The 20062-nt window shown below is 39.2% G+C and overlaps 1 protein-coding gene across 1 annotated transcript in view; it reads right to left on the bottom strand.

Annotated features, from left to right (window-relative positions):
• The window catches only part of LOC128543559 (cell adhesion molecule DSCAM-like), a 235707-nt gene extending 234735 nt beyond the window's left edge, over positions 1–972 (bottom strand). Inside the window, exons 1-2 of the mRNA XM_053513951.1 lie at positions 665–972; positions 358–417 (exon numbers count right to left, since the gene is read on the bottom strand). Of these exons, the coding sequence (XP_053369926.1) occupies positions 358–417; positions 665–947 (343 nt within the window). The 5' untranslated portion in view covers positions 948–972. The remainder of the gene's footprint in view (positions 1–357; positions 418–664) is intronic.
• Positions 973–20062: the final 19090 nt, after the last annotated feature.

The raw sequence follows: 20062 nt of genomic DNA on the forward strand, positions 1-20062 counted from the left end.
ATTTTATGTAGCTGGTTTTACTTTCTTAAAATCTGGATGATTGTAAACAGTTTTAAAAGTGTAGTTTTGTCATTTCTGATTTTTTTCCTGTATTGGAAACGTTCACAACAAATATGAATCACTAAAAGTGTTAATGACGTTAATGCAGTAAATTAATCTTTACCTTTTCCAGATGTTTCAGGGTGTGTGGTCATTTTGTTCTTGACCACCAGGGTTGGTTTTGTTGGTGTGACGTCTACAAGAACTAGAAGAAACAGATAAATGTAGTGTGTGAGTGTTGTGTTTGAGTTTGGCTCCAAGCTGATGCATTAACCTGCACTAACTATCCTGACTGTGTGTTACAGTGGTGTGTAGTACCTGCTGTGGAAGTGGGTTTGTTCTTTGGTGTGTCTTCTTGTAAAGGTCTTTTTGTAGCCTCTGCACAGAGAAAAACATTTAATCTGTTATAAATAAATACAGGAATTGTAGTGTGAATCAGAACACACACTCAGATAATCCATAATCATGAACACTGCGTCTGTCTCACATGGGAAATGGGCAGAACATGAAACAGAAGCATTTTATTTTTTTTTGGAGTAAATTAGACAATACACGGCTGTAAATGTGTTCAATTTTTCATTGGATTACGCAAATATTAATTCACTCTGAGTGGAGATCATTTTACCTTTAACTGTGAGTGAGACGTCTTTATAGTCATTGTTGCTGATCTCACACTTGTAATATCCTCCATCTTCTACAGTCAGGTGTGATATGAGTAGAGAGAGATTTCCTGGATGAAGATCATTAATGAGCCGAACTCTGTGTGTGTAGAGATTTGTCTGGTCCTTTGGGAAGATTTCTTTATAATCAGATCCTTTATAAAACATCCATCTGAGAGTGTGTGGTTTGGCTTGTAGTTGAGAGCAGGAGCAGGGCAGAAGGACAGACTGTCCCACGTATCCAGTCATATACACTGTCTGCTGATTCAATGTGCAACCTGGAGGATGAACAAACATCAACATATTGCATTGCTGTTACAACATCCAGCCTGTGGTGGATTAACAACATCTAAACTTACATCTAGTGGAGTTTGTGTTCATCTTAAATGTTCACTAAAATAAAGCACAAAAACAATCCACTAGTTTTAAAATATCCACAAAGACAAACTTTACAATGCTAACTCTTGGTTAAAACATTAGATTAGACTGAGCTTCATTGATCTGGAGAAAAGGGAAACACACACACACACACCCACACACACACACACACACCAGCATTTTTAAACTCACACCACACTGAGTTAGAGCTTCCTATTTAAAATATCGATTTATAGCAGATTCTAATCGAAGTGACTATAACTCACTTTCAGTAGCATGAAGCTGTATTTAGAGGAGAACAAAACACACACTGCCTCGTCACAAATTTACAAAATTTCAGAATGGACAATTTCAAGCAAAGAATATTATAAAATTTTGCAATTGGTTTAAGAACCATCCAGCACATTATTATAAACTGGATGAATAGTTCTGAACCGTCAACTTCACTGAAGATAAGACTCAGATTTATTTATTTATTTATTTATTTATTTATTTATTTATTTATTCAATTAGTGTTATTAGGGTTACATTAAATTAGCAAAAATGAAAAATCAGAGCCATATTTAATGTGATAGCAATATCTACGGACTTCACCTATCATTATTAATGTACTAACTAATGTCTCTTTGGTCAGTTTGGTTATCTGGAAGCCTTAACATGACCCTGTTCATGAGGACTTGGAAAATTTGTCCTTTTGCCAGCAGAGGTTACAGAATACAGAAAAAAAAGAAGGAAGAAATAGAACCGGTGGTGGCTCAGTGTGTAAAGGCTCTGAGTTACTGATTGGAAGGTCAGCTAATTTAAGCCCCAGCTCTGCTAGGTTGCTGCTGTTGAGCCATTGAGCAAGGCCTTAATCCTGTCTGCTCCAGGGGGGCCATAAAACCACCAACCTGGACCAAGCTGCACACATGAGTGGCATGTAAGTTGGGCGATACGCTGCACCCCGCGGACTTCAAAGGTGAGCACGCTAGCTGTTGATGCACCAGCTTGAGCACACAATGCTCTCAGTATACCAGCCTAAGTACGCTACACCAGACTTCGCAGCACGCAATACCGCCAGTTCACCTGTTTAGGCTCATTTCATCTGAGTGCCACCATTTAACCTTTTGCAGCTTGTTTCATAAAAGGCGAGAGAATTGAACGCTGCCAATTCACCTGTCTGAGCATGAAAGCAGAGTGTAAGAAGAGTGATGCCATACGCCCCAAAAACTTCAAAGGAGGAAGCACTGTTTGAGCGCCACGTTGGAAAAGATGGATATACTGTAAATACTGATATAAGTGCAGTATTCGTTTGTTTGTTAGTTTGTTTGCTTGCTTTTAGAAATCTTTCCTGAAAAAAAAAAAAATAATATGATTATTAACCTGGGTAGTGGTGGCTCAATGCATTAAGGCTCTGTGTTACTGTCATGCACACTCAAGACGCGACCGGCACTAGGACCCGGAAGTAATGCGGTCGCGAACCAGGTAGTATAAAAGGAGTAAACAAACCACAGTACAACGCTCATTGAGTTGCCCGATGTCGCCTCAGTTATGGTCATCAAACTGTGAGTACTCACTTTCTTGGCCTAACTTTCTTACTGAGTGTGTATTTATACAGTAAGAAGAACAATGCCATATGCCCCAATAACTTTAAAGGAGGAAGCACTGTTTGAGCGCCACAATAGAAAAAAACAGAGAAAAGGCCTACCTACTCTAAATGGGTATGTTACTAGATATGAATATGATACTCTGTTAATACTGATACAATTACAGTATTTTTCTTTTTGTTTGTTTGTTTGTCTGTTTGTTTGTTTGCTTGCTTTTAGAAATCTTTCCTGAGAAGGTCACAAATAGGTCAGACATGAGTCCAGTCTATCCAGTCCATGACAGGACCCAGTCCGATCAGACCACACACACACACACACACCCACACACACACACACACACACACACACACAAATCAGTCCTAGACAGGAGGAGGACAGACTTAAGGTACACAGGACCTACAATTTTCAAACTTTTATTAGCCCCAGGTCCAGTGGACCTGAACATCCTCTATGTAACATTAATGTGTAGGGGGTGTACAGGGTGTGGTCATTGAAAATGTTTACTGATATATGATATTCACAAAAAATGAGCCAAGGCCAATAAGACTGAGTTCGAAAAAATTATCAATTGAGTCATTTTTCAGTGTGTTTAGGCTCCGTGTTACGGATCGGAAGATCGGTGGTTCGAGCCTCAGCTCCGCCAGGTGGCTGCTGTTAGGCCCTTGAGCAAGGCCCTTAACCCTGTCTGCTCTATGAGCACCGTGAAATGGCTGACCCTGCACTCTGACCCCTGCATAGTAACAAGAAGCTGGGATATGAGAAGAATAAAGAATTTCACTGTCCACTAACGCATGTGTGATGAATAAAGGCTGAACTTCGAACTTCAAACTTTGTGATATAACAGGTGCCTTCTGGGAAGGCTTTCCACAAGGTTGAGGAGTGTGTTTATGAGAAATTTTGGCCCTTCTTCCAGAAGCACAATACATCGCAGGGCACACACAGATACTCACACACTACAGCCAATTTGCCTAATCTGCAGGTCTTTGGACTGTGGGAGGAAATTTAGAGTACCCATAGAAAACCCACCAAGCACGGAGTGGAGATGCAAACTCCACGCACACAGAGACGGGAATCGAGCCTGGCCGGGAATCTAACCCAGACCCCGGAGGTGCATGGCGACAATACTAACCACTACACCACCGTGCCACCTTCTGCACATTACATGAACATTAAAATGCACAGTATATGACATATAGGGAAATATAGGGACGTCTCCACAATGTGCACCACAAAAATAAAGCGAATTCACGCCTAATAAAACATAACGTTTTGTAATTCTTTATAACAACAAAATATTTAGCACCAGGGATTCAGTGCATGTGAGCCTAAAGCTGATACACACTTTATCTCTTTTGGGCGGCAAGCAGCAATTTTATCGCAGTTATCAGAAATTCATAAAAAACTGCAAACAAAACCTATTTTTGAATACACGTAGCTCATAAATGGAACATGAATTTTCAAAATGGTTCATTGAAGTTGCTTGAGAAATGTAAGCATTATCAGGTCTTTTATCCAAAAAAAAAAAACACAGCTCCAGCATTTTCTCATATTTGTTTACACAACAGGTTTGCCTTCATCAATATAACAAATGTGTTGATGTATTTTTGAGTCCCAGTACAACACTGATCTATCCATGGGAGGCCTAGAAGGTTAAAATTTTATGGTAACAAAGTCAAGTTAACGTGGAGCACATGGTGTTCATACTGCACAGGTTACGCAAACCACAACCTGGACTCGAGATGGTCTCAGTTTGGTTTGTTTTAGAGGGTCTGAGTGTGTTTGGAGGACAGCATATAAACTTACATCTAAGACAGTTGTATTGAATAGTGTATTAAATGTGTTTGTATTAAATAGTCAATAAAATAAAGGGCCACTAAAATATCCCATTTATTTTTCATTCAATCTGTTCAACATACAAAATCTCACTTTACCAGCATCAGATCCAAGTGAAACGGCATGACTGACAGCTGTGCACCGCTCATGCCGTTTCCTGCCTTTTCCAACCTGCAATTCTCATTTCTCTCAGCAGATGGTGCAAGGGATCACGCATACTATCTATGCGTCATTCAGTGTAAATATGTAACTATCTTAGGTTTCATTTTATATGCAGATTGGTAATTTTTCAGGTTGAAAACTCTAAATGAACTTGTCGTCTGCGGCAGAGGTAGGTTTTGGTCTCGCCCTCCTGGGATTTTGCAAATGCACTTGACAATACTGTTCTTGCAAGAACTATTACAGAAAGGCTGACCTCTGCGTCTTAAAATAACAACTAACTGTTGTTTTTGTTGTTGTTACATAATTACCTAATTCCATATGTGTTATTTTATTTTACGAATCTGAAATTTTGTATAATCCCAATTTTTCCCAAATATTTTATCCTTCTTGGCTTTTTTCAAATTTTTATTTACGGCTTTAATTACGTTTTGTTTAAAGAATTTATCGCTCAAAAGTGCACAGTTTAATTTCCAGTAATTTGGTTTATGTTTAGTTAATTGATTCTTTATACACACTATTAAAGTGATCATATTGTGATCCGAGAAACCCAAGGGTTCTATTTCAGTTTCTTCCACATTATCCAATAAATCGGATGAAATAAGCCAAAAGTCGATCCTAGATCTCCTAGATTAGTCTTTGTTGTTCCAAGTGAAATGGCACTGTAGTGGATTTTAAATCTCCACACATCACAACAGTCTAAGTTCAGACAAAGATTACTGAATTCTCCATAAGTGCCTTTTAAAGGCCTTTATTCCTTACCTAAAATAATAACATTCCCCATATATTCCAACTAAAATAATCTTCCTGAATCATGACCTACATTCTTAAGGATTTTTCCTTGAAAGCATCCCTTTAATATGGCAACACCAGCAGATTTGCTATTTCCGGATGACATCCATATATTTTCCCCCTATTGTTTTTTCCAGAAATTTAAATCTGATGTCAAAGCGTGTGTCTCTGGTAAAAAAAAAGAAATCTGCCTTAAAAGGCACTTGCAAAACAAAAATACAGCTTACCTCTTAATTTGTTCTCGTATACCCCTTACATTAAATAAATGCAAAGATAAAGACAAAGTGAAATAGAACCAAAAATTAACTCACAACCTCAAGTATATTTTATCATTATTACTTTTACATATCATTAATCTGGGAGTGACGTCATTAATAGTGGACCGGTCGCACCTGCTCTCTCAGAACAGCCTGTGACTGGGGATAGTCAGGTATGTTTCTGCGATGCTCTGCATCAAAAGAACAAAAATGTGCTTTACTAGTTGAAGTTTGAGCTAGTATTAATCAAAAGGGAGTTATGAAAGTGAAATGAGTAAACTTGTATTTACCTCTTGGGGATTTTGATATATATTCAGAGTTTTATAAATGCACGTTTGTTTCATGTTTCCGCCTGCGCCAAAAAATAAGTGTGGGTTTTCTGTGTTAATAAGTGCTCTTATATATATGCCCTCGGTTAACTGGTAGAGGAGGAGGCGTCGCAGTTATTTACAACGATAATCTGGCTATCGTACAAAAACACAGATTTAAATTTAATGCATTTGAAATTCTCTTTAGTAACATAAAGTCAGCTCAGACGATTCCGCTAATCATCATTTACAGACCTCCAGGGCCGTACTCTGAATTTCTCTGTGAATTTGCAGATTTCCTTTCAAACCTTGTAGTTTCCGTAGACAAAGCGTTGATTGCTGGAGATTTTAATATTCATTTTGAGAATCCAGAAGACCCTCTGAGAGCAGCATTTATGTCCATACTGGACTCAGTAGGAGTAAATCAGTGTGTAGTAGGACCCACTCATAAAGCAGGTCACACTTTGGACTTAATATTATCCTTCGGATTGAGTATAAGAAACATAATTACAATTCCACAGTCTGAAGTTATATCAGATCACTGTCTTGTCTCGATTAAAGTGTCTCATAGTAGTAATGTACGCACAGCACCGCGCTACCGCCTTAAACGTACATTCACATCAAATACCACACAGATCTTTATCGATAATCTTACAGAGTTATCAACTTTGATTGGATCGCCATCTGATTCCACAGAACTCGATCAAGCGACTGAATTTCTAGAGTCAACACTTCGTCATAGCTTAGATAATGTAGCTCCAGTTAAAAGAAAAATGATTAGAGATAAGAAACTTGCTCCTTGGTATAACGATCACACACACACTCTAAAACAAACCGCTCGGAAATTAGAACGCAAATGGCGTCAAACTAAATTGTTAGTTTTTCAAATAGCATGGAAGGAGAGCATCCTGAACTATAAAAAAGCTCTCAGTGCTGCTAGGTCAATGTATCTCTCCACTCTTATAGAAAATAACAAAAATAATCCTAGATTTTTATTTAATACCATAGCTAAATTAACTAAAAACAAGACCACTGCATTAATCTCCACAACAACAACATACAGTGGTGATGATTTCATGAACTTTTTCAATAACAAAATCATAAATATTAGGCAAAAAATTCAGGCTTTAAAACCAGACAATTTAAGTGATACAGATGATAATCACATCACATCAGAACCTAGAATACTTTACTCCCCTTGAAGCGAGTGAACTAATTTTACTCATCTCCTCTTCAAAATCGTCAACCTGTGAATTAGATCCTATACCGACACATTTTCTCTAGCAGATAGTTCCAGCAATAACAAAACCCCTGTTAAAAGTAATTAACTGTTCACTCAGCAATAGTTATGTTTCTAAATCCCTTAAATTAGCAGTTATTAAACCACTAATCAAAAAACCTGACCTTGACCCCTGTCAGCTTTCCAATTACAGGCCGATATCAAACCGATATCAAAATTCTGAAAAAGGTAGTATCACAACAGCTATGTTCATATCTACATAGGAATAGCATACATGAACTGTATCAGTCAGGATTTAGGCCTCATCACAGCACAGAGACAGCACTTGTTAAAGTAGTAAATGACCTCCTAGTGGCCTCTGATCAGGATTGTGTCACTATACTTGTGTTACTCAACCTCAGTGCAGCTTTTGACACTATTGATCATGGTATTCTCCTTCACAGATTAGAAAATGTAGTAGGAATTAACGGAACGGCCCTCTTATGGCTCAGATCCTATTTGACTGATCGTTATCAGTTTGTAGATTTAGATGGTGACCATTCTTCATATTCTCAAGTTGAGTTTGGTGTTCCACAGGGTTCTGTTTTAGGCCCACTGCTTTTTTCCCTTTACATGCTTCCTCTAGGCAACATAATTCGTAAACATGGTATTAGTTTTCATTGTTATGCTTATGACACACAAGTATACGTTTCAGCAAAACCAGATGAGAAAAACCAGCTTACTAAAGTTGAGCAATGTGTGCAGGACATAAGAGATTGGATGTTAATTAATTTCCTTCTGCTTAATCCTGATAAGACAGAAGTTCTAGTCATAGGACCACAAGCAGCTAGAAGTAAGCTTTCTGATCACACTGTGATTTTAAATGGCCTTTCTGTTCCATCAAGTGCAACAGTAAAAGACCTCGGTGTGATTATAGATTCAAGCCTTTCATTTGAAGCACATGTAGATAATATTACCAGGATAGCATTCTTTCACCTCAGAAATATTGCCAAGATAAGAAATATATTGTCACTAAACGATGCAGAAAAACTAGTTCATGCTTTTATCACGTCTAGGTTGGATTATTGTAACGCCTTACTGTCTGGTTGTTCAACTAGGTGCTTAAACAAGCTTCAATTAGTCCAGAATGCAGCAGCGAGAGTCCTCACTCGAACCAGAAGATATGAGCACATCACCCCTATCTTATCTACATTGCATTGGCTTCCTGTGAAATTTCGCATCGATTTTAAAATACTACTCTTGACGTATAAAGCATGTAATGGTCTCGCGCCGCAGTATTTGAGTGAACTACTAGTGTCTTACAATCCGCCACGCCTACTTCGATCAAAGGATGCAGGCTGCTTGTCAGTACCGCGTATTATTAAAACTACAGCAGGGGGCAGAGCTTTTTCTTACAAAGCCCCAAAGTTATGGAATAGTCTTCCAAATAGTGTTCGGGACAGTCTCAGTGTTTAAGTCCAGGCTAAAAACCTATTTATTTAGCCAAGCATTTTTATAAATAGATTAGCCTTAGGTAAAGGAGCAGATCTGGGGGACTCATGGACGTAGAGTATTAGGTGAACTGGTATGTTTGGATGCTGTCTTCCCCACTCTCATTGATCACTCAGGTTTGTTGACGGTGAGGTGATTGGTTGCCTTACATCTCTGGAAGCCCTCATGTTTGTGTTTCCTTCTAGCTCTCCCTTTTTAGTTATGCTGTCATAGTTAGTCCTACCAGAGTCTCTGCTTGCACTCTGCACTAAATATACATTCACTTTTTATATTGTTCGACTGTGACCATACCTAACTGTTATTTCTCCATCTCTTTGCTCTCTCCTTTTCTGCTCTCTCCTCTCTCTCTCTCTCCCTCTCTCCTTTTTCCTTTACCTAGCTCTCTGTCGAGCTATACATGTCGCTCCTGAGCTGCCAGTGATCCAGACCCCCTCTGCCCGCTGGACCTCTCTAACTCATCCTGAAGTCCTGCTTCTGGTTGGAGATCTCATTACATGGATGCCCCCGTGTGGTCTGCCTGGAATGCGTGTGGTGACTGGGGTTGGTTCCACTTTTACATGAAGGTGGTCCTGTCCTCAACTGATGCAGACAGCTGTTCTCTGAGGACCTGTGACTTCAGTCGCTCAATAGTTCAGGACTGGAATTTTTCACAGTCTACCTGAGCCTCCAGGAACAAACTGGACTTTAATCTTACACATCTCCTCTCATACTGAACTTCCAGTCTCGCATATTATTATGCACATCAATCCCTGCTATCTGTTTTCACCCAGATGAGGATGGGTTCCCTGTTGAGTCTGGTTCCTCTCAAGGTTTCTTACTATTACCATCTCAGGGAGTTTTTCCTTGCCACTGTCGCCGTCGTCCTAGGCTTGCTCATCAGGGACAATCATATAATTTTGATTCATACACATTCACATTTCATACAAACTTAATTCTTTTGATTGTGTAAAGCTGCTTTGTGATGATGTAAATCGTTAAAAGCGCTATACAAATAAAATTAAATTGAATTGAATTGAATTATATAATTCTTTTTGGTGGATTGAGTCTGTGAAAATATCATTGAGTGAAGACAATGTGAAAAACTTCTTTCAAAGTCAGAATGTATGTTTGACTAATCTGTGAATAGGAATTGAAGTTGCTGTTACGGAGGACGGTACTAATGCATTTTATTCTCCATCCTTCAGATGAATCATATCGAATCTGAAGGTGTGTGTTAATTGTCTGTCCTCTGTCAATAAACTGCTGGGTTGTGTAACAAAATAAGAAAAACAACTACTATACAATCTGAGAAATTGAGATATATTGTCCATGATATCAAAGTATGTATTGTTTATTAAGTTTATTGTATCATTTAATTTGTTCTGCATGGAATTCAATTGTCATGAGTAAGACACAGAAAGGTTATGTTAATCGTTATATAAAATGTGATTGTGTAAAATCAGAATAGCCTGTGACTGAAGAGTCAGATGAATCACATCGACTCTGAAGGCATGTGTTAATTTTCTGTCCTCTGTGAATAAACTGCAGACTCATCCCCGAAAAAGCCTGGTGTCTGTAGTTAATTTGTGGTGCTAAGTAAAGTCTGCTACTGTAGTGTAATGAGTCTGGAGGATCTGGGTCTGGGGCTTTAGTGGGTGTTTATCTGACATTGGAATGGGGTGGAGATGTGGTATGGTCTCTTTGGGCTATGTCACAGCATGGGAGCTGATGGCAGATGGCTCAGGTTGGGTTTCTCTCGAGGTGAAGCCTGATGTGGTCTTCTACTGATCTGATCCAGTCACCTCAATTTTGGGGTGTTGTGCATTCAGAGTCTCCTTGTACGCTCAACAATGTTGGGGAAAGGGCTCAGCTGAACCGTCAGCCCAGCCCGGAGCAGTCTGGTCATTCTGATGTGTTCCAGTGGTATTGTAGGCTGCAGTCTCAACACTCACAGGGCATGTCTAGGAGCCTGGGAGAATGGGGCTTTCTGGGATATTTGGATGTCCTATCAGGTTCTAAAGGTTAAACACTATTTATTGTAAACCCTGATGCTTAAAGTAATTAAACATATTAAGTACCATTAACGTAATTAATTACAATTAGTTCAAATTAATAGACCTTGATAAGTATTTAGAACTTTTTGATATTTATGAGTTTGTAGAAATGACATTGCCGTGAGCAGACGAAAGACCAACAACAATTTATTTGATTTGCAACAACTAAAAATGTATATAATTGCTATTAAATAGTATGAGTTAGGCTACTCAATAATGCAAGTGAAGAACAATCAATATAAATGAGTACAACAAACTCTTTTTCTGTTTACTTAAAACTGGAAACATCATTACATAAAAAAAATTGAAGTAACTGAATAACTCAAATTTTTTGAGTTTTGCCAACTTATTCAGGTTTACAGTGCGAGTGGGCTCATAGGGGCTGCTCTTGATCCATGTCCACATTGTGCATTGTGTTGCTGCTATACGATTAGCTAATTGAAGAGCTACAGTAGGTGTGCAGGTACAGTACACCTCTTTCCCTCTCCAATTCAATTAACATTTTATTTGTCACATACACAGTCATACACAGTGCGATATGCAGTGAAATGCTTACATGAAAGCCAGTGACCTTAAAAAGAGAATTAAATCTTATAATAAGAAATAGATATGAATAAAAGAAAATTTAAATTTAACTAGGATAAAAATAGAAGTATACTGTACATAAAATAGAAATAAAAATAGAAATAAATATATACTGTACAATAGAGCATTTAAAAAAATGAAATTTGGTGGAAAAAATATGGTGTTCAAATTTGCAATATGCATACATGTAAGTGTAGATGTGCGTGAATTTGTCCATAATGTCCATTGATGTTAAAAGATTGTATTAGTTCTGCATGGTGGTATGGTTAAGAGCCCTTATCGCCTGTGGGAAGAAGCTCCTCCTCAGTCTCTCTGTGTTGGCCTTCAGGGAGCGAAAGCGCTTTCCTGACGGCAACAGAAAAAACATTCCATTGTTGGGATGGCTGAGGTCCTTCACTATCTTCCTGGCCTTGGTCCAGCACTGCCTGCTGTAGATTGAGTGCAGGTCAGGGAGCTCTGTGCGGATGGTGCGCTCAGCTGTTCGCACAACCCTCTGTAGAGCTCGTCTGTCCTGCATGGATGGCTGAGGTCCTTCACGATCTTCCTGGCCTTGGTCCAGCACCGCTTGATGGTACAGACGCTGCCGGGCCTTTTTTACCACGGTGTTGATGTGACAGGACCATGACAGGTCCTGTGTGATGTGAACACTGAGGTATCTGAAGCTGTCCACTCTCTCCACTGGGCTCCTGTTGAGGACGGGGGTCTGGTAATTCCTCTCCTGCTTTGTACTGAAGTCCACTATCAGCTCCTTTGTCTTGCTGACATTCAGGAGCAGATTGTTCCTCTGGCACCAGTTCTCCAGATTTCCAATCTCCTTCAGGTAGGCTGACTCAGCATTGTTCATGATCAGCTTGGTGGTGAGTGTGGAGGGAATTATGGTATTAAATGCAGAGCTGTAGTCGATAAAGAGAAGCATTTTAACATAATTCCCTCTCCAGTGTGAGTGTCCAGGTGAGTGTAGGAGATGGGAGATTGCATCATCTGTGAAACGGTTCGGACGGTATGCAAACTGTAGTGGGTCCAGTGTGTCTGGTAGTGAAGAAATGATAAAGTCTCTGACCAGGCGTTCAAAGCACTTCATCACTACTGAGGTGAGGGCTAGAGGGCGATAATCGTTGAGGGAAGCAGGATGCGGTTTCTTTGGGACAGGAACAATGATGGACTCTTTGAAGCATGTGGGGATCACTGACTGAGATAAAGAGATGTTTAATATCTCAGTGAACACAGCTGCTAGCTGGTCTGCGCAGGCTCTGAGAATACGGCCTGAGATGCCGTCTGGTCCTGCTGCCTTCCTGGCGTTCACTCTCTTGAAGGCTCTCCTCACGTCGCGCTCGGTGATGATGAACGCGCTTCCGGTGCTGCAGGTGTCTTCCTGTCTGTAGCCGTTAGCGCCACTAGCATCGCTAGCGTCTTTAGCTGCAGCCTCGAAGCGAGCATAGAATGTGTTCAGCTCATCTGCCAGAGTCACGTTTGCATTCCTCATACCGTTTGTTGGTGCCTTATAGTCCGTTATTGTCCTTAGTCGCTGCCACAGGCTCCTAGAGTCACTCTGTTGGAGTTGTGACTCTAGTTTCCTCCCATTGCGCTGCTTCGCCTCTTTTACCACCTTCTGGACATTATATAATGCGGACTTGTACGGGTCTATATCCCCCCGACGCAAGTCCCGTGTTGTAGGCAGCGGTGTGAGATCTCAGAGCATTGCGGATGGTTTTATCCACCCACAGCTTCTGATTGGGAAACGTTCTGTTCTGTTTTGGAGTTTTTTCTCCACGGTATGATCCGCTAGTTTCCCGATGAATCCCACAACCGCTTCCGTAAAGACACTGATGTCATTGGAGCTGTTTCTGAACATGTCCCAATCTGCGTCATCGAGTGCGTTCTGTAACGCGGCCACCGATTGGTCCATCCAGTGCGCGACCTCCCTCTAAACCGGAACTTCCTGTTTCAGCCTTTGTTTGTATTTTGGCCCCGCGTCCTATCCATGCGGTGAACCGAGAAGAACTCGGCCGGCTGGATGGCGTGGTCTGGCACTGCTGGGTTCAGCCATGTCTCGGTGAAGCAGAGGGGATTGCAGTCACAAATGTCTCTCTGGAACTTTATCCTGGCCCTGAGGTCACCGAGTATGTTCTCCAGTGACTGGACATTGGCGAGCAGGATGCTAGGCAGAGGTGTGCGGTGTGCACGGGCTCTCAACCTGTTCCTGACGCTGGCTCGTTTCCCTCGGGGCCGCCGCTTCGCGTCGCGTCCTTTATTCTCCCTCAAGATCTCACTTAGCCAGCTCGGATCCGGAATGTCGAATTGTAAGTACATTGTATACCAATAGAAACAAGGGTGTCTCTATCGTACCTAATGTACTTAATGGTGATAAATTGACTGGTTTTGAAAACTAACTTAAAAAACAAAAACAAAGAAGAGGGGGTTGGAGCAGTCAGGATGGCAGCCGACCTCACCGGTGCCATCTTGTCATTTCAACGCTACCTGTCTGTCTGTCTGTTCTTGTACACTACCGATCAAACATGCCTTCTTACTCCATGGTCTTTCCTGATTGATATATTTTATACATCAATACTGAAAGCATGCAAAATATGCAATTTCTACCTTTGAACAGTTAACATTGAGATGTATCTGGTACTTCTGCTCTGTAAAGCCTTCATAACAGCTCTAATCTGAGGTGCTGTTTTTTAATTGATGGTTTCTGAGGCTGGTAACTCTACATAAACTTCTCCTCTGCAGCAGAGTTAAGTTTGGGATGGTCTTTGTGAGACCCAGTTTCATCATGGAGCTTGATGGGTTTTGCAAATGCACTTGACAGTATAGTCCTTACAAGATATGTTCCAGAACAGATGACCAGATAGACCTAAAAAATGAAGTGATTTCTGCTGAGATTATTGCTTGGGAGATGTAGGTGCATTTTTTGCTAAACGCTAACATGATATGCATGTAAAATTAAGAAAGATATGGTCCTCTGGGCCTATAAAAAAAATAAAAAATAAAAAAAAATATCGGTCTTCACAGCACAATCAGTCCAATGTATGACCTTCTTTAAGTGCCAAAGTTTGTGGACAAAAAGAATGTATTGATAATAGTAGGAACAACGAGTAGACAAATAAATACTATTTTAAACACTTCCAACAGCACAACACACTGCATTATGCACAAATACTGGGAAACAGTTTTACACTGTGGGGGTGAGAGCAAAACATATTTAGAGGCTTTTGACCCAGCCAATAACAAGAGAAATAAATCTAAAATTTATCTCATTTACACGAGTGAAAAAGATTATTGAGTTTCATTTGAAATTTAAATGTCTCTCATCATTTGTCACACTCATGGTCAAGTGTTAATCCACAGAACACAAACTACACAATGCTCACATGTTCTTTTAACTGAAAACAAATCTTATGAAGGTTTTGCAGGAATTTTACTACAATATAACAGGAGATAGAACATGTCTAGTCTGTTTTTATCTTGTGTTCCTCTGCAGCACTGAAACTCTGCATGTATTTCACTCTGAACAGATAAACACACTTCCGCTTTAGTGACACGCAACCAAAGGGACCAACTGCTGCTGGAGGAAGTGACAGTGTGAACACACCACATGGGTAAGCAGTTTAGTGACATCATCCCCACATTCTGTGAACAGTGTACACACACCCAACGAGGGCAGGACTGGGACGAAAAAACGGCCCTGGCATTTTTGGCCATTGCGGCCCACCATGATTATTTAAACAATATGCTGAGGCATATGACACATCAAAGGATATATGTGCTTACTTTTTTGTTTCAAACATTAAACCACAGTAACCTGCATGGAAGTAAATAACCTTTGTAAAAAATTATTTCAGCACATAATATGATTTTCGCACATTTTGCTGCTTCCACTTGTAGGCTTTTGCGTCTTTTCTCCCGCAGCTTCTCTGCACCCCTTGCTCTTTTCTCTCTTTTCTGGTTCATCCATTGTTAAAGACGGACTTATCTCAAACTCTGGTCATACTCTAAATAAAAGATTTTGTCTGAGATTTTCATTGTCCTTTAAGACTGTCAACCTATGGGCCGCGATTCGTGTCTCGTTGCAATAATAAATAATTTGGCCCAATAAACTTTTTCAAAAATATTAAATTATGGCTGACAGCCCCAGCCCAAAAATGTGCGTCGGCCCACCGGGCATTGCCTGGTATGCCCTATGGTCAGTCCAGGCCTGTACCCCAGTGATCTTTAAAATGATTGGCTTTAAATCTTGTAGTATAAGCAGATGTACGACCCTGTAAGAACCTCCATGAGTATTTTACTGTAGACCAAAGTTAGTACAACAAATATTTAGCTGTAAAATATTTGTTTTTATTTAAATCTAGATAATAAATTGGGCATTTAGCGCAATATACAGATACAGTCATAAGAGAGATAGAGAGAGACAGGGAGAGAGAGACTCCCCTTCGATGATATGGAGAAAAAGATTTCTTTTTTTTTCCTTTTTTTTTTGACAAGCATCAAGACATCACCAATTAAGAGGCAAACCTGTACAGTACATATTCACAGTATTATGAATGAACTGTGGTTTATTCTGTAGCATTTTATAGTGGGATTGATTTTACTAATTGCTTTTCTGTACAAAGTTTCAGTAGGTGGACAAGCAGTGGTTTGTGCATTTGCTGGCTTTTACTGCTGAATGGCGCTATATAACTATAGACTGAGACTTCACACCTTAGTTCGTTCTCTCCAGGATTATCATCTAGAGCCGCACGTAGTTGCAGATAAAATTAAGTAAAACATTGCAACTAAACAAATTCATAATCACAGTAGTAACATTCCAGTACAAATTTATAATTTAAATTAAATTATTAATTTATGTTTTTCCAATTTGTAATAGATTTATTACATTAAATAAATGAAACTAAATGACCATAAAATTAAAACATTGTCAGATTAATGTGCAAAAACTATTTAATAAACCTATATACGTAACCTACATAGCCTTTATAAGACTCTACTTTTATTTAGGTGCGCTCACAATGATAAAAAATCGTTAAATAAAGAAAGTAAACAGGGTTCTGTATTGTTTTCGGTGAACTTGAGCACATCAGAAAATGAACTGAAATTCTGTGTATACTCGAAATTAAAAAGGAGGATCACGATGCTCAACGCCCCGAGCCCAAACCTTGTTTAAACTAAAGTAACAAATATTTGAAGTGGATAACAATAGCCCATATTTATTAAAGCATCCTGCATTTATGTTTAGGTGTGCCCGCTGCCACTGTTCTTATACAGCTCTTTATCGGAGTAAATCATTCAGTAACCAACCTGTAAATTTTCATGTAATAGAGGTACATCTGTATGAATAAATTGTTTACATGTATGTATCATAAGCTATTGATCAATGATTTATGTAAACGACTCAGTTCAGATGTAAGTAAATGCTCATTGCTGCGCTGTTTGGGGGAGGGACGTGCTCATGACGTCTGATCTGCTTTCTTTGTGTTTTGATGTATGTGTGTGTGTGTGTGTGTGTGTGTGTGTGTGTGTCTGTGTGTGTTGAGAGGTGTTAATAGTGGATTATTCAGTGAAACAGAAGCTTTGCTAAAAAAAAGGTGGGCACATCAGTCACTTTACCCCAAATGAAAGGGAGTAAAATGAATAAACCGAGATGCGTGTTTCTTAGCCCCACCCCCGTGAACACGGATTATTTAGAGAAAAGTCATCATAACATGCCTTCTATTGTTTTTAATCACTCAATACACAACCCGTGATTTGTATCCTATTTTAGAGAAGGAAAATACAAGTAGAATCTTTTTTTGTTATTTATTTAAATTTTTTATAAAATATTAACTTTCAATATTTTATAAAAATACCAAAGAAAATGATTGTGTATAGAGTGATTATAACCAATACAATTTATGTTATGATAAGAAAAATCTCCATTTCTTCTATTCCAGTAAAACAGTAATAATGTCACCAGTTATTTCCACAAATTTAAAAAGAGTCCCGAATCACTGCAGGTCTTCAGAATCCAGGTCTTAAAGTGTGGAGAGGTGTATTTCAGTTTCTCTGAATGTATAGGTGAAAACAGCTGATTCACACCTGGGGAGGGTGAATAATTTGCATTTGAATGTTGCCTGCCATTGTAAAGCGCACACAGTAACACTAAAAGAACAAAATCCCAGGATTAATAGGAATAAGAGCCCCTGATTATACGGCATAAATATTAATAAATATTACAACAAAATTCCTCCTCGCTTGGGAAAACTTTGTGTGCGATTAAGCGCTGATTGGACTACGTACAAAATGAAAGCGGAGGAGATAAACAACAATAACCCATGTTTAGAAAAAAAGTTTTATTTCGACTATATAAAATAATCCTGCATCTATTTTTAGGTGTCACAATGACGAAAAAAACTGTATGATTTTGTAAAATAATGAAAGTAAACAGGGTGCGCTATTCTGTGTTGTTTTCGGTGAACTTGTGCATTTTTTCCCTGCTTTCCCAAATCCTCCTCCTATTCTGTAATCGAGTCACACTGTCTTCAGGTAATGCCATGTCATAGCAATATACAATGTCATCTGTTGCGCTTCGAATTTGCCATGTCTTTATTAACGTATTAACTAATGTCTCTTTGGTCACTTTGGTTTTCTGGCCCAGAGGACTCAGGACATTTCTCCGCTCTGCCAGCAGAGGTCACTCTCTCACATAAGCCAAAAAATAAGCATACTGTATTTAAAACAAGTATGTATAAAAGTTGATACAGAAGATATTTTATATGACATTTATGGAAGGAGTTTACAAAAAAGTCTCTAGGACAGAAGAGTTTGTGAAATAATCTGCTTTTGTGTCACTTTAATTTCAAGATGAAGAAAAAAGTGAGTCTGGTTAGGGAATGACTCTTACTGGCTACAATCCACACACACCACATACAATACAACACACACACCCCTACACACACTACACATACTGAGACTGGTACAGATTAAATGTAAATTCATCAAATGAATTTATAATCAGTGTTTAAATCATATAGAGGACTATAACTGAGTGGAAAGATCAGAAAAAAATTATGTTTATTACACTAGAGGGCGAAATAGAGCAATAAAGTAATAATTAAATGTGTAGGTGACAATCTGGTCTGTTAATCAGGTGTGAGTTGTTATCTGGTCGATCTACAACATCAGATTAATCTGTCATGAGATTATCACTGAAGTAGCATTGTGTATAAAAATGAGTCATTTACCTTCAACAGTGAGTCTGACGTATCTGTATTCACCACCTTCAACACTACACCTGTAATCTCCTTCATCCTCTACAGTCAGGTGTGATATGAGCAGAGAGAGATTTCCTGAAGAGTGATCATTAACCACCTGAAATCTGCCTTTGTACTGATCACTCTCAGGAGAAATCACTATTGTGTATTTCTCTCATGTGAATGTCCCAGGTGTTCTGTGGAGGTCAGTGCAGGAGCAGGGCAGCAGTACTGAGTCTCCTGTGTATGCAGTGATGAGTTTTGTCTCTCCGGATCGTTCCAGTGTGCAGCCTGTAGGAACACACACATTAACAGACATCAGCATCTGCAACATCTGTACAGAACTAAACCCAACCTGTACTCACTAACGTTCACAAGGGGAATGGAATTAAAATATGAAAATGTGAAAAGATAACATGCTCTAAATAGATATATTGTAAATACAGTTACAAGTGCAGTGTTTGTTTGTTTGTTTGTTTTAATAAACTTTGCCCTAAAGGTCCACAGATAGTTCACACACATATACTGTAGATGTATCCATTTTAAATGACTGGCCAGTACATGACAGGACCCAAGCCAATTGGTGATGTGTCTCTGCCTGACCCATGCTACCTGTGATGATGCAGTGAATTTAGCCCCGCCCTGTTAACTTCCATATACATTGTAATAAATCATGACTTTGGTCTATGAAAAAAATCTGCGCTTGTCTCCTCAGGTTTTTTTCCAGAAAATATTGGGGTGAAAGCTTACACAGGATTAGTATAAAATGTTGTTCTTGTGTATAATTCTTGTTTATTCTTTTTCAATACACTTTGCATTGGTACGTGATTACTGTATTCACTCTTTGCGTTCTCTTTGTAAGTGTATATGCACTGATTACGATTTTAACACTCATGATACAGTTTTGGTGTTTCAGTGCAATTTTGTTCTAAACATTATTGTGTGTGTGTGTGTGTGTGTGTGCATTTACTACCAATAACATTTTAAAGTTTTTTTTTTTAAGAAAAGCTTTTATTTGTCACATATACATTCCCATTTCTATAGTTTATATATAGTGATATATTTAGATTTAAGATGTTTGACTTAAATAATCCCTGCACTGTAATACTGTATTTTTTTAAATATATTTTTTTATTCTTACTTCAGTGGGCAAAAAGCAGCTCTCTACACTACCTTCCATAATGTCTGACAGGGGATTTTACCCTTACATTGTTGTCAGAGCATTAGTCAGAGTGAGAGGTGCGGCCCCTTAATGCCAGGGTGCTGTAGCACTCTCAGCATCCCTACTTTCCCCAGTTATTGCTTAGAATCTCAAACATTACTGTCACGCTCTCAGCGTGCTGCGCTGATCAAGGACCGCTTTCGTCTTTTGACATTTCCCTTCTTACGCTGTCATGCTCTTCACCACTCTGGTTTGTTTTTCCCACGCCAACATCTCTCCTCACACGCCCCCGGACCGCCCCGCCGGCACAC

The sequence above is a fragment of the Clarias gariepinus genome, chromosome 2 (genome assembly GCF_024256425.1).
Source record: "Clarias gariepinus isolate MV-2021 ecotype Netherlands chromosome 2, CGAR_prim_01v2, whole genome shotgun sequence".
Taxonomy (NCBI): domain Eukaryota; kingdom Metazoa; phylum Chordata; class Actinopteri; order Siluriformes; family Clariidae; genus Clarias; species Clarias gariepinus.